General features: G+C 37.6%; 1 protein-coding gene across 2 annotated transcripts in view; it reads right to left on the reverse strand.

Moving 5' to 3' along the window:
• Nucleotides 1-9,709: 9,709 nt before the first annotated feature.
• The window catches only part of kiz (kizuna centrosomal protein), a 24,619-nt gene continuing 18,102 nt past the window's right edge, over nt 9,710-16,226 (reverse strand). For both annotated transcript variants that reach the window (XM_046061742.1, XM_046061743.1), the window contains 2 exons: nt 10,877-10,923; nt 9,710-10,023 (listed from right to left, as the gene is read on the reverse strand). In XM_046061742.1, coding sequence (XP_045917698.1) covers nt 9,920-10,023; nt 10,877-10,923 — 151 coding nt within the window. In that variant the 3' untranslated portion in view covers nt 9,710-9,919. The remainder of the gene's footprint in view (nt 10,024-10,876; nt 10,924-16,226) is intronic.

The following is a 16,226-nucleotide window of genomic DNA, read 5'->3' on the forward strand; positions in this document are numbered from 1 at the left end:
ATCCAGTTTTCAGCACAAGCTGAAATATTAACATCTCAATTTACATACAAATGTCCATGTATCTAAAAGCAAAAAACTCTCAAGCCATTTTCCTGTTTTGAATAATAGGTGGTTTTCTGAGATCCAGCTGATTGACTAAACAAAGACATGACTAGTGCATTAAAGCAATTGTTTATTGCCACTGAATCATGGCAAATGTATAATTTTGCTGTAAATGGTTATTAACTGATACAGAAACCATGGATTTGTATAATAGCTGGTAATCATTCTACCTCAGGATGTGTTTTCACCCTCATACACAGGGTTAAAGAATTAGAGTGTAGTCAATTACATTTAGCAGGTCACAGAAATTGATTTACTGCCTAAGGAATTTTTTTTCCTGCTGGGCTTCGGCTCCGTGGTGGCATTCAGCTCACATAATCAAGGATGAGCGTTGCCTGTCTACCCAATCTACTACTTGGTCCCACAGGGAAAGATGACTTGCAACAGGAAAACCTGCATGAATACTAATTTACCTACTTGGCTTTAACAGCTTTTGCAACCCAATCTCATAGGAATTTGTAGAATATGATGCCTTTCCATCTTTCCATATTAATTACCCAAACTGAAAATGGGGACAGCAAGAGATGGGGACGGAGGAAGAGTGTGTGTGTGTGAGGGAGAGAGAGAGAATCAGGGGAATAGCTCTAAGCAGGGACTCTCTGCTCTCCATCCTAAATGCGGTTAATTATAATGTGATTTGAAGCATCTCGAGCAGGAATCTGGCAATCTAGACTTGGAGCTCTCTGACCACAGCTTCAGTCTGGGTCTCTTCATTATGGCTGTGCATAGCGGGCCCTTCTTGTCCCCTCATACGAAGGATCACAGAAATGGACTAGAGGCATGAGTAAAACTGGGCCACATTGGTTATGTTCACTCCAGGCATGGTTGGAAGCAGAGTAATTCTGACTTCTGAATTCTTTCCTCCTCCTCCTCCTCCTCCTTTAATTCATTTCAATTGGGCAAGTGAGAACCATGCCTTTTAAACCAGAATTAATTGCACCAATACCTGGGAATGTATCAGAATCTAGCTCTCTAAATCATGTATTTTAAGTGATATTTGTTCCCTCTGAATGTTTTTAGTAATTAAATGTTTTACTGCAATAGCCTTTTATGGAGGGAACACTGAAGTGAAAATAATTTAACTCACTTGCAAACAAAAATGGCACTCTACTCCACAATCAAGACTACCTTTATGTAAAATATATGCAATATAGCATGCACAGACAAAATTATGTAATTGCATGACCCAACTTGGCATTTGCTTTTTCATGTGCGGTCACGCACCAGCTGCATTTTGTAATAATGTGACCAGCCAACTGACTGAGTTGGAGAGAATGGATTTTGTAAGTAAATAATTTCATTACTTTGATGTCCATGAGTTTAAATCTGTAATATGTTTCCAAAACAATTTATTTCATTAAGAGAAAAACTGATGCTAATGATTATGCTATTCACTGGCTATGTTTCCCTGACAGTGTGTTTTGACGCACCAGGCACTAACAGTAGCTGTCTCCTTCCTCTAGGCAGCATTTGCAAGTCAAAACTGACTGTCTTGCATGACGAACATTGTGCATATTTGCATGCATACTAGCTGAATTCTGACTTTTGTCCCACATATTTTGCAGAGTCATGTGTTTGGTTTGTCAAAATATGCCATCATGCATATTTTACAACAAGCTGCTCGCTGTTTACATGGAATGAATGGAAGCAGATTTGGTAGGTGAATGAATCCTATCTTTTGTGGTTCTGCAGTATTTTAGTGGAGGAATGTAACTGAGTACATTCACTCAAGTACTGTACGAGCACAATTTTGAGGCACTTGTGCTTTACTTGAGTATTTCCATTTTAATGTTACTTTCAACTTCTACTCCACTACATTTTTGAGGGAAATATTATTTGTATTGTTGCTCCACTACAAAATCTAATGAATTATGAAGTATTTTTATGGATGAAGGTAAAGTATATAAAGTAGTTAAATTGATGCAAACCTTTACCAGCTGCAACTTTAGTGATGCTTACACATTGATGCATTAATAATTATAACCCAAATATATGTGTATGCTGTGGTATTGGAATATTTGCCTAAGTAAAAGTTCCAAATACTTCCACCACTGTTTATAATATGATGCTCATAATTCGGATTAATGTGTGCGGAGACTGGGCCATGCATTTAAAGATAGCATACATATGTTCCAGGTATATCTAATTGAACAGTGTCAACCTAAATATACCAAATAAAACGAGTAACAAAGTACCAACAGGAATAGAGCCACGTCAAACATCACAAGAATTTCAAAAAATATATTTTTGTCAAGTTACAATTCAAAGAATGATATATCCTTCAGTCTTTCTATGTGCTGATTCTCACCCAGGTCTCTTATCACTGCTAGCTATGCTGACAAAGTTGAATCAATAAAAGTTTATTTTGGGGGAACCAAGGACAAATGAAATGCATTTTGCACAGTGGGATAAGTTCAGGATAAATACACAAGCTATTGTGAACAGCCTTGGTACAGACGTTCCACACAGAAATGGAGACTGTTGTACATTTTGTACAATTGCAAAAATATGGTATTGTAATGAAAAGATCAAAGCCTTCTGGACACGTAACAGCAAACCATAAAGACACGGTATCCAGCTGCAGACGGGAGCAACTCGGTGCTTTTATATACGTCCACTGAAATCCTCCATAAAGCATCACCATAATAAGGGTTTTAGGCACCCATGCTGAACAGATTTTCACTTGGCCCTTTGTGTCGGAGAATCTCACCTGGTCTTTGGAGTGGGGGCAAAGGGGAGCGAACCTTCCTGCCCCGTCTATGGAGAGACAGCCTTCCTCTGTAACCCACTCTCATTCACAGACATCATTCATGTGCAAATCATCCTTGGACCTATTGTTCACCCACTGCGCTTTCAGATACTTGCTAAATCAAGTGATAAATGTAATGGCAGGGCTGGAGATATGTTCCATATAGTGAAAAGGAATAATAAGACTTATCAGAGGACTCACATTTGTTCAAAGGGGGGAAACAACTAGCTAGAACAACAGCCAACTTACATTTTTACTAATATTAGTACTAATACATCTTTCTTTTTGTTTATTTGACGTTGTACACTTCCTCCAATGAGTTTAGTCTTCAGTGAGCATATTTCTTCTCTCCTATGACATTTTCGCTGACAGGATCAAAAACGACAATTTCTTTGCCAAGACACAATAGTGAAAAAACAAAAAACAAGAAAAAATGTTGTACTCAAATATAAGCAGGCTATATTTATTTTAATATTACATAGATCTGAGTGACTGACATAAAATAATTTCCAGTTTCTTCAGAACCAGTCATTTTTATTAAAATCTTGTCACCTAAAAGTGTAGTTGCCTACCTATGTAATTTAAAAAATAACTTGGGTGATGTAATTTGAAACAAGACAGATGCCAATACCCAGACTGTGATCACAACATACCACATTAGTATACTATGACTACTTCATAAGAAACCATATAAAACAACTTATAAAGGTAGAAGCTCTTTGATAAAGAGTTCAGGAAAGATATTTAAAAAAGTATTTTAACAAGAGTAGCTGTAAGTAGTCACTTTTCACCTCTAACTATTGGAAAAAAAGACCAAATGGTTAACTTGAATATAATATTTCTGTGTTTTATATCTAGATGACTGCAACCAATATGCTGGATACACAAAACAAAACATCATTGGTAATATTTCAACATATAAAATGCTCCATACATAACCAATCAGCTGTAAAAGGAACGAGGATGTAACGTGAATTACAACAGAGCAGATTTTTCATTCACATTCACATTTTGAAATTTCATAGTAGTTAAAGCAGGTTAAAGAGTGAATTAAAGACGGCTGCATTACATTAGGCTGCTTCTGTTTCTGTCTGTGTCCGAATTCACTCCCTCGTTCACTCATTACATCTACTCCCTATATAATAGCCACTCTGTTGTTAAATCTTTATTAAGCAGTCAACTGAGATTTTAGATACTTTTTGTGTGACACAGGTGTTGTGGGGTGTGTGCAGGACGTTGTTGGAATTTTTGAGGTAGGAATTTTGGACAGAGCACACACAGCACTATTGTGCATCCTGATTCATTGTCACACTTGAGTGGAACGCAGCTGTTGTTAATGTTATTAATCACCTGTGCTTTTCTTAGTCAAAATGTCTGCTATGCAACGGCTTATCCTGTCCTCCTTATGGGGCAAAACATTTAACATTTGGTCTGAGGGTGGCAAAAGTGTAAGGGATATGCTGTTATCTGAATCTAAAAGGGTTTTCTCTGTACAGCGGCAATCATAGGAAAGCCCGGACATGGCTTGTCAAGCTGTGGAGGTATTCTTTCATGAACTGAAGAATTGAATAAAGTGGAAACTTTAACCTGCTGGTGGTGCTACATTTGAAAGTCAGGGATCACTAAAATCATTACAATTCATCATCTGCAAACATGTGTATACCAAATGTAATACCTATCCATCAAATAGTTATTTACCAGTCAGATCAACAATACGGACTAAGATTGCAATCCCTGCACTTTTAACGCATACTGTTACAATTTCAGTTTGGATTAATCTAGCCTACAAGCAATAGTCAACCAAATTGGCCGTAGTCAGAGATAAATTGCTTAAATTCATGATGAAGCAGTAGAGCATGACACATGGAACAGAAGCCTTGCAGATATGGCTTGATTAAGCTTTGCAAACGGAATAGATTTTGTTCAAGGGCAAAATCACTAATCCTAGCCAAAGTAAACATTTTACCAACAACTCTGTTGATCAGTGAAAAAGATTGTTTAACTCTATATAATGATGCCACATCTCTTTGAAAAAAGCCCAAGCTTGTGTAATCAAAAACAGCCTTTTGTCTCTTTAACACACATACCAAAGAAGCTGCAGAGGAGGCCACATCAGAATGAATGAATATTTAATTGAGGCCTATTGAGGCAGAAGATCAAAATGACCTTGCTCTAAATAATTATTCACTGATAAAAATAAAAGTAGGGCAGGGGAGAATGAAGGCGTACACTCGAGAGCCTCGGTTTGTCCAGCAAGCAGGAATATATTACACAAACATATGAGAGCAAAATCATAGCGTTGTTGATGAATGTGTTTAACTTTGCCACTTGCTTTCATCCCCCCCTCCCCCCCTCTCTCAGCTGACATTAAATTCTCATTTGAACGGAAATCAAAAATGTATAATAACCAATATAATAGTGAGGAGGATTGACAGACTTTTCAAAAAGGAACCACTGTTACACATTTATTCTGATTATTTATACATTGTACACTTGAAATCTACTACTTCTTTTACCAGTAACACAAGTGTCGCATTATTTAGATTTAGACGCATGCACGAGACTCAAATGCAAGACAGCGATGAAAGAACAGTTCTTATTGGAAGTTGTCTGGACAAAAAGCAGGTCAATCTGGCTTGTGAGAGAGCAAGACCCTCCTCTCAACTTTCCAGACACTCATGGCAGCAATTGGTGAGGAAAAAAAGGCTGAATTGATGTGGACTGAACATGAATGGCTTTAAGCTCAGTGCTTGATAGTATGCCAGGCTGAAAGGAACAGGCTTCCATACTCAAAACACTGTCGTCGTTGTGAGCTCACATTTTAAAGCACGTTTGTGTTATTTTGTGTAATATGTATCCTCGTCCCCCTGTACGCAGGATAAGCAGTTGACGATGGATGGATGGATGGATGTATCCTCGTCTAAAATCTTTGTTCCAGGATTTGTGGGGTGGCCATACTTGGATGACACATCATGTATACAATATACTGTACTCCATGTACTGCATAGCTACAATGAGATTTTATGACAAAGAAATGTTTCAGATCACTATAAATATCAAATTTGGGTGTTAGGGCGGCAACAAACAATTACTGTTCATTATTCATGAATATCCAGCTCATTTTCTCAATAAACTGGTTAACTGTTTGGTCTATAAAATGTCAGCAAATATTAAAAAACAGTTTCCCAGAGCTTATGGTGGTATCTTCAAATGTCTTGTTTTGTCCCAACAGCAATCTAAATCTGAAAGATCTTCAGTTTGTTATCATAAAAGACTAAGAAAACCAGAAAAATCATTCATTCAAATCAATCATTTGAAAAGCTGGAACCTGTGACTTTTCACAATTTGTGCTTTAAAAATGTCTCAAATGACTAAATCATTATCAAAACTGTTGCAAATTAATTTACTGATGACTAATCGATTAATTTCTTTTGGCCCTAGTGTGCATGCATCATAATTAAAGCGCGAGGTTTCTATAAAGACTCACTGTTTTGCAGCATTGTTCAATAATCCAACATGAAGATCAAAGGTAGAAGAGACAATTTCTCTTAAAATGGTGAACCATAATCCAACCACAAGATATGTTTGTAATTATCTCAGGTGCAACCCCGAGACTGCAACGATGCTAATACTGGACAATCTAGTAAACTGATAAAGATATTCAGCAGACTTGGAGGGCTCTCGAATACTGAAATGCACTAACCATTAAGTGTTTTCTTTGTACAATTCGCTAGTTTTTTTAATAAACTGAATGTACTGGAAGCGAAACGTATTAGTAACCATCGTCACCTACTGTCTGGTAGCTGGTTTGTGATGTGTCAAACAGCCGACAGATTATTTTAACAAAGTGGTGGAAAGTAACCAAGTAGATTTAGTACAAATGCCCTTGTAACTAAAAATACTTGTACTTTACTTGAGTATTTCCATTTTCTACTTTGTCAAAGGCAAATGTGGTACTTTACTCCACTAAATTAATTTTATAACTTAAGTTACTAGTTACTTTGCATATTCAAATTAATAATACAAAATTTTATTTACAAATAAATTATGATGTAAAATTATAGATTGAGATACACATTTATTGATCCCACAGGGGAAATTCACAAGCTACCAGGCAGATAACATGTATAAAGTAGTAAAATGAGCTCTACCTAAAGTGATGTCCACATTAATGCATTAATAATTGCAACCCAATATTATAATATATATTATTTTTAAATTGACCATTCTGCATAATGGTTACTTTTACTTTTGGTACTTGAAGTATATTTTAATACCAATACTTTTGTAGTTTAAAAGATTTTAACAATTTGTATCCATGAGTTTCTGTGGTATTGCTGTGGTATTGCTAAGATCTAAGAGTACTTCTTCCACCTCTGCTTTTACAGACATTGTATTTGTACATATAACAAAACTGTGTCAGACCTTGACCTTTGTTACATACAGTAGATGTGCAGCTTCAGGGAAACATAAAGAATGAGTTATAAAATGTAGCAAAAACACGTGATGTTACCAATCTAAGTAGTTGTTGTGCATGTTATTAATATATTAATATTGCTAAAATGATTTTCACTAGCAGGAGTCAGATTCAAACAACAACATCACCCTGGTAAGCACAGCAGCTGGTCAAAAAGGCAGCATGGGACCACCCCAGTTCTTCTGAGGGATTTGGATCAACACAATAAGGGCATACAGTGGTAACAGAAAGAAAAACAAAGTGAATAAATGATAAGCCTTAATGCATCATGCTAGTTTACATTCAAAGAATGAAAAATAGCAATGGGCTATCACTAGTCTAAAACATTTATAGTTTTTAGTTTTAGCTACTGATTCAATTTTGAAGCTGATGATGGAGAAAAAGTTTTCTCCTTGAACCAATGTGGCTGATAATATGCAGTAAATTAAACCAACACTTTTCACAATAAAAAAAGGTAACTCAAGGAAAAAGAATGTAAATCGAAATAAGTCTGAAATTGCTTCTCACAGATGTTCTGTTTAGGTTGCTGTAAAAACTGTGCTTCTGCCCATTGAACCAGCGGTTGTAGTTTGGAGGTTACAGTGCAGCGGTATTCGTTATTGTGATCAAGGACAGTTGAGGCTAAATTTGTGATGATTACACATTTGAGAAAAAGACAAAGACTTGAGTTTCTCATTTTAAATGAACACACAAGAAACTTGATCCGCACCCAACCACATATTTTAGAATCTATGCCAATGTCAATCATGGCAACTTTTACAAAAGCGTCAATCTCTGCTACAATCATACTACTAGCTTTAATCTGACAACACCCAGATGACCTCAGAAAGAGACTGAGACCTGAGACTTTGTGGACTATTTACTTGTCATTTATTTTTAATATGTGAAAATAAACCTCAACAATGCTGCAGTGTCAATATACAATAATATAGATCATTAAGACCTGTATGTTGTTTAAAGATTATAAGGACTGTATGAATTCAGAGTTTTCCTAAAATAAATGTAAAGTGTTTCATAGCTGAATAACACAGAGCCTACAATCCATCAGCAGAAAGGTGAGGTTTCATGTCACATAAAAAAAATATGAAAATGCTCCTAGTTTGGAACCTACTGATTATTTTGAGGATAGTTGGATTTTGTGTTTTCAGGAGCAAAATTAAATGATCAAATGCTGCATTGAAATCACAAGTGGCCGTGTAACAATAAAAATACAATTATTTTCCATCCTCCCTTGTTCCGCAGAGACATCATCTATTGGATCAGAATAAACATGCATCATCTTTACAAAACCGCTGCTGTAAGAACAGACCTCTGTCTAATGTCAACCTGGTGGATCGAGTAATGTGGCAAAGCTGATACTGTAATTTAGTCAGTCACTATATGGATGACACCTGCTTAACTGCAAGATAAGACCTTACACATCCTCTTAAAAGAATGAGCTGAATATTATCGTTTCTCTCGCATGGAAACATGTTCTTTTTTAAAATGTTATTGTGTGTTAGTACACATTAGTACAATATAACTCCACTTCCACCATGAGCTCTGTCGCACACAAGTATCTGTTGACATGCTCCTTAACATGGATATTATGTTAGGGAGCCTTTTAGCAAACTCCAAATTATTCTGCCAAAGTCCCTTTTCTGTGGTGGGTCAGGGCTGTCTGAAGCCATTATTGGTAATGAATGTGGAGTCCTACTTTAAAAGGTTCAGGCATGTAAAGTCACCTAAAGCTGACTAATGGAATCCTGCTGACACTGAATGCCAGGGGCTTTTACCACATCCCAGAATGGCAGATTTGAAAATTTACACTACAGACATAATGAACTATAAATGTAAACTTGGGAATGTAGCCTCCCACACAGTAGCTCCGAGTTATTAATAGATACGGAACGTTCAATGTGCTGTAAAATCACAAATTGGAGAAGACTATTGTGTGGTTTCAGCAACAATTCCGCTACTCGTGACTCATTTGCACAATAATACAGAGGAATTTAGACATACGTCTCTGTATTTCTGTAGCATGAGCACAACTATTAAAGAAGCAGCTGTGAAAATATGTGTAGAACGTTTGTTAGAGGTTCTAAATATTCTGAGTTTGTTATCGCTACAACACTTTGTGCCCTGGGAGATGGGCCTCTTCAGCAGGTTCACAGGTCGCACAGCAGCGTGCAGAGTGGCCATTGTGCTTTGTCATTTCACAGGTGACTCACATCATTACACTCGAGCATGCTGGAGGTAGAGCACTCGGAGATGCTTGCAGCATTCAAAATGCATGATTTTCAGCCTAGTGCAAACAAATCGCTTTAAAAGATCAGTTTAATCTATTTCGAGCTGTTATTATGAGCTGGGAGAGTTGTTCAGATAAAGAGACTGAAGCAGGGTTAACATCAGAGTGTTGGACAACTCTTCACATACTTTACCCAGCGTGAGAGCTGTCAACTTTATTATTTGTTTTTACGATACAGTGTGCATATGATTTACAATGCAGACCACTAAAATAATGGTCAGGGGGTGAATTACTGTGAGCCAAACTGCCTGAAATGTTGCAGTGATATAATATAGTGCATTTAAAAAATATCTGCAGGGATATATCAGTCACAGAAGTCATCAATGTCATTGGTGTTTGTGTTGAAAGGTCGAGGACGCAAGGCTGCTTCAATCTCTGAGTTGCTGTCGTCTGATTCCCCCCAGAAAGCTATACAAAAAAGGTAGAGAGAAAAACATACAAGATTACATTATTAAAGTATTATATTTACCCTTCCATGGTTCAAATGAAATGTGACCTTTGACATAATTTCTTTATAAGGTCAGTTCTACGCTCTCTTTACAAGCATTCCAGCATTTAATTGCACCGAAGCTAAAGCTTACCTTGAATTCGATTTCACAATAAAATTTTAACATTCTGCCCATTATACAGTCTAATATGTGTTAAATCTCTGTCTTGTTCATTAATGGCAATAAAGTGCATCTTGGGTGATCTCATCACAAGCATGAAAGTTGCTCCTTAAGAACTAGGATGCAGTCTGACACCACTCCGCTGGAAATGCACACTCTTTGGACATACTTAGATTTTTTTAAATTTAATCAGAAATGTATTGACAAAAGGCAGCTGTGTGGCTGCCTTACCAATAGAATTAACATTGCTTGTTCAGGGTTTTATTTAGAGCAGTTAATAAATAGCCCAACATCTCCATAAGCTTATGTTTAAGATTTGATTATTGATGTAGGAACACAGATAATTCCCTGAAGCAGGAATGTTTTGGTAATTTGTAAGAGGATTAGGTAGTGCTTGCTGACAACATAAATCTAAGCTTTGACTAACCTAGAATTGGCTTTAAGGTCATTTTTTCATTTATACATCCTCAAAAGGCATAGCTGCATTTACAGAGAGCGTAATTGAACAATTGGAGTTCCTGCGAAGCTCAAAAATTACAATAATTTCATACATGTTTGCACATCAACCTCTTTATGGTGAACTGTTCAGTGTAATTAACCTTTTTTTAACACTGTGTCTTTACACGCAATTGAATGACTTTGTTTACACTCACCTTTTGACGGTAGAACAGAATGAGCCTTGAAGTTAGTCTTCTCTTTCCTGGAAGCACAAAGACAGTTATTAGACTTGTAAAGTTATTACCCCAGGCTTTCTTTGAAAAAAAGCTGCTATTTCACACCACAAATAGCTTAAAAAAGGAAAAAGGCAGGCAGACAGTGGAGCAGAAGGAACTTCCTTGACTCCTGTTTTAATTGTGCCAAAGGACTTCCACAAGTCCCTCTTTATTGAAAGATAGTCCAAAGACAGGGTTGCCAGGTTCCCATAGCTCTGGTGATATCACTATGTAAATGTCTGACCTCAGAAAAGGCTTTGATCTACCTCAATGCATATGCAATAAGGCCCCTCGTTCCACTTTTAAAGGCCTCCTCTTTAATTTACATCATCACAGAGCCTATTCAAAACACCACAATATAGCCTCATCATCTCCCAGGTTAGCATACATATCCATATGGTTTATTTGTTTGGACCTTCTATATCGAAGCTGTATTGACGCTTTTCTTGGAAATAGGAAGAGAAAAAGAGTTTGAAGCAGATGAGCTCAAGCAAAAACAATTGTGTGGTGTGTTCCTCCATCTGCATCAATTCAAACCAATGACCTTTTTGATTGTCATCCTCTCGATCACCCTCGCCTCCTCATCTCTTCTCTTAGCTAAGTCTTGGCACATGTGACTGTACATTGAGTGTAAAGGACCAAATTAGTCTGGCTGTGTTCCGATTGCTTCCAAACTAAATATTGCTGCTTTGCACTACTCAAGGCAGAATGAAAAGATGCAACTCCCATTCCTAACTGTGAACAGACTGCTCTGTGCTAAAAGCAATATACCATACAGCCAGTATAATGATTAGAATATAACCTATGCCTGACCTATAACTTATAATATAAAAATGCTGATAGGATCCCTACAGGACATTTGGAAGATTCTTGCATCTGTTCAAACAGCATATTGAACCTCAGGGGCTTAAAATGTTAGCAAGTAAAGCAGTGCCAAAAAAGAAAGCAAAGACACAATGACAGGTAATCAGCCTATCTACATGCACACTGAAAGTGCACTGCATATGATGATGTTGCATTTTGTTGAAATAGATGATTTTGTTTGCCATAATATGCTTATTTTAGATAATGTATGAACAAATCTTGTGAAATTCACACATTTTGGTGGATGGGGAGTAGTGCAGATGGTAAATATTTTCCTGTGTTGCCTATTTTGAGTCCAAAATTATGGTAGGTACTGTTTGCAATGTCTCCCTGGACTATGCTATGTTTACGTTTGTTAGCTTTTTATTTTAATTGCCAGAATTATTGCCCACTGACTTTACTAGACTGACAGATGGCCATACACAAAATTATTTAAAGGAGAGAAAATTACATTATAATATTTTGTGATTGTACCACTGGAGGTAAAACTGGGTATACAGCATGAATCCTAAGTGTTTCAATATACACTGAATGTGAAGTTTTTGAAAGGTGAGGATGAAATAAAAAAAAAACTTCTGTGCATTCAGAATGACAATAAGATTTTTTTCTGTCAAAACTATAGCACAAAAAAAAATAAAGATGAGGAATATATGTGTATCAACATTAAAAAAAAGAGAGACATCCAAATTCAGCTTTTTAAAATGAACAAGAGTAAAAGTACAGACGATGAAGCAAAGCTAAACCACGAGGACTGGTGCATCCATTTACAACTGTTAGGCAACAGATCTCGACCAGACCCTGCAGAAGCAAAAATACAGCAATAATTTATACTATTACTTCCTCTCCTTTGCCACAATAATAGCTGTTACAGAGTGTAAATTAGGCTTTTCTTTTCTTGAACTTCCCCCCCGGGATGGGAATGGTCTATCAGCTGTTCCACTTCAGTGAGGGACTGGACTGATTTCAAGACAGGGCTATTACCATAGAGAGCTCAGTCTGGATCTGACCCCACCAATCTAATATTCCGTTTCCATAAACATTTATGCCAGTTCATCTTATGCTGAATTTCCCTTAAATGAGGCAATGATCTGAATATGTAAGACTGGGCTGGCCAGTGTTTTACAAGCTCCGGTAGACAGAGGTGAATGTAAAATGTGTAAAATGATGTAAATTACAGCAATTGCAATGTCCTCTTTTTCCCAAGGCCTCGCTCAGTCTTTTTGGAATTGTTTCATATTGTTGTTTATGTCATGTTTTAACAGTTTTTGTGTCTGCTATCCATAGCTGAGTACACAATCACCTTTAAAATGGATGGATGATGAGTTTTATACACATTACACAATTGGAGCTTGGAGAGAAATGTTGACATGTTTAATGTTCTCAGTGTTTTTCCTTAATCTCCGTCTTGTTTTGTCAATTAATGCCACACTGGTTTAAATTTGAGTTAGTTAAAGCTACTAAATTTCCATATTTTAAAATAATTTTCAAATCAGGTTGTAAAGATACAAGATATGCAGAGACATACATAGTGCAGATACCAATTACCAATCTAACTAAAATGGAAAGAGTCCGTCTGTCTGTCGATTTTTGAAAACCGTTCATCCGATCGACTTCCCACTTGGCGGGTGTTTTGCTGAGGATGTGCAGTGTCCAGGCTGAGCTCTTAAGATCTACGGGACATATTTATTAGTAGTGCATTACTACCGCCAGAAGTACACACTGTGTAGTGTATTGAGACGGGACCACTATTAACTGTTACACCTCCGAACAAGCTTGTTACACCTGGCTCTCAGTCACTCGCTACAGTACATTTAGGAACAGATTTAAAAAAGAGAGAGACCGGAGATGTTACATTGTAGGAAAGTAAGTTTGCCATTTTACTTCGATAAACTCAAACAATTCAAGCACCAGCAATATAATGACTGAAATAGCCAGGTCCCAAACAGCTAGCTGTTAGCAATGACAGCAGCCAGTTGATTATCTCAAGTTTGCTATTAAGTTGAATGCTATATTTGCTTGAAATGCCCATTCCTTATTATGTCCTGGGTGACACCATTCAATCAGTCTGCCATTTTGTTTTGCTACTAGAAGTCAAGCAAATGGCCCATTTCGAGCAGGTACGTTTTGATCGGACACTGCACTAGTTCATAAAAAACTAGCACAATCCCGTAACCGCATATCTGGATGATTGAATTGGAACCACTGGTGAGGAATAGTGAAGACGTGTTGCTTAAAAACACGTTGTTAAAAATAACAATGATTGCTCAGCTTACTGAAATCCAAGGCACTCTGGTGTAAGTTAAAGACTATTCTCTACATTTTTAGATCCAGTGTAGCACTCTTCTTTTTCATTCTTTGTAACGTTTAGCTTTGATTGCCACTAAAAGCATTATCATGATTCTGCTATACCAAACCTTTTGCTGTATCTTCAGGTATCTTACTGTGGTGCAACAAATAAACAAAAAATACTAGTGCAAATATTGGACAAATACAAGTGTGGTCAGTTGAGATTACTGTATTAAATGTCAAGATAGACATATTGACAAAATATCCAATAGCAATAGCCAAACACATCTTTATAGAGAATATAATATCCTTTCTAACTGCAGTTTAAAGTAATTGCCAAGTAAGAACCGATTGTGTGAATAGATCTTTTCTGGAGTCACTGAAGACAGATTTGAGGTTTAATCCTAGTCACAAAGGGTATGTGAGGAATAATGCTTACCAAGCATTTAATACTGCCTTGCACACACGATAGCATGAAAACTGCTTTTATTTACCCTGGCTTTTTTTAAGCTCATGCCACCCACACACAAATGCTAATAGCACAATAGCACTTTTGTGCAGCGGTGCTTGTCTAAAGGTAAAGGGAGACCCATCACCTCATCATTCCCATCAACTCCTACTCCCATCCCAGCTATGACCCCGCAGAAACATTGTTTAGGCTCTGTTTAGATGTACTCTAACAGGCCTGAATGGTAGCAGGATATAGCCCTCAGTGGGGGCATACAGTGAGAGGCAACTGTGAGTGCACTGTGAGTGGGCACTCTCTAACATGTGAGTGCTCTCTGCTGGCAATGAATAAGTACTGCAACTCAGAGGAAGAGGTACTGGGCCAATGATTTTTAACACAGTTCGCTCTCCTCCTGACTGGTGGCAGTCTAGAGGAGACAGTCAGTGCTGAAGGACAGATCATTCATTTCATGTTACATTTTTCGGGTGCACCTTAACCTGTGTGAGTGTAACATTTTCTGGCTTGTCCAACACACACTCACATTGATGTCTCAAGGATGTGAAGATAATAATATGGTCAACCCACAATATAAAGCAATGAAAAGAGAACACCATTAGAAATGACTCTCATAATTGCATGTCATATGCCTAAAAAAAAATCCATCTTTTTTTCCTTATGCCTCAATCATCCTCTGAACAGCTTACAACTATCACAACAAATGTATTTGAAAAAAGCGATCTTTGCATGGTTTTGCTGCATAGACTTTTCACTGACCTGGAAATAAGAAGGCTAAATTAAATGAACAAGACTGAAATGAGCATAGAAAGTGTTTGAAAACCCATTTAATTTTATAGGGCAATCAGACATTCTTTACTGGTTTGAGGCAGCTAATGTAGGACAGTGACCTCCTCTGGTTGGAGCCTCTAAATGCTGGCTTCTTCTATAGTCACTGTTATGTTTGTCCTGTTTTGGCCTGGTTGTAATCTTATTCTTTAGTCTAAACTCAAAGAGGAGATCAACTGATATATTGTACCTATTTTTTGGGGAGGATATATTCTGTAAAACAAATGTTCACAAGACAGATTCAGTGCTGCCACATGCCTGATTGCGCATCTATTGCCTTAAGTGTCACACTGCTCACTATCATATTGTCTGTTCAACAGTTTCCACGTGTTCTCCTCCACTCACTGGATTTTAGAACAGGAATCCTCCATCTTACACTACCTCTTTGTCCGTTACTGTCTCTCTGTCTCCCTCTATCTCCTGCTCTCTCTTTCTACCTCCCCTCGCCTCCTTTCTCCCTGTCACCCCTCCAACCCTCCTCCCAGTGAGCTGTCAGAGATCCACACACATTGCCTCCATATATATGAGGGAGAGAGAGAGAGAGAGAGAGAGAGAGAGAGAGAGAGAGAGAGAGAGAGAGAGAGAGAGAGAGAGAGAGAGAGAGAGAGAGAGAGAGAGAGAGCGCGCTTCTGATTTTGACACTCTGAGTGATTTGAGGTCGAATGCTTGAGCACATCCTGTTGTCCAAGGCAAAGCTGTAAACCACTAATTGTTGAGTCAAGGTTTTTGTCAAGCAGGCACTAGGCACAACAATCATCACACCGGCTGTGTGTGTGTTTGTGTGTCTGTGCACATGTTTTCTAGCATTTTTTTGGATCAAAAGGGGGGGGGGGGGGGGAAAAAACCCCA

The sequence above is a fragment of the Micropterus dolomieu genome, linkage group LG11 (genome assembly GCF_021292245.1).
Source record: "Micropterus dolomieu isolate WLL.071019.BEF.003 ecotype Adirondacks linkage group LG11, ASM2129224v1, whole genome shotgun sequence".
Classification (NCBI taxonomy): Eukaryota; Metazoa; Chordata; class Actinopteri; order Centrarchiformes; family Centrarchidae; genus Micropterus; species Micropterus dolomieu.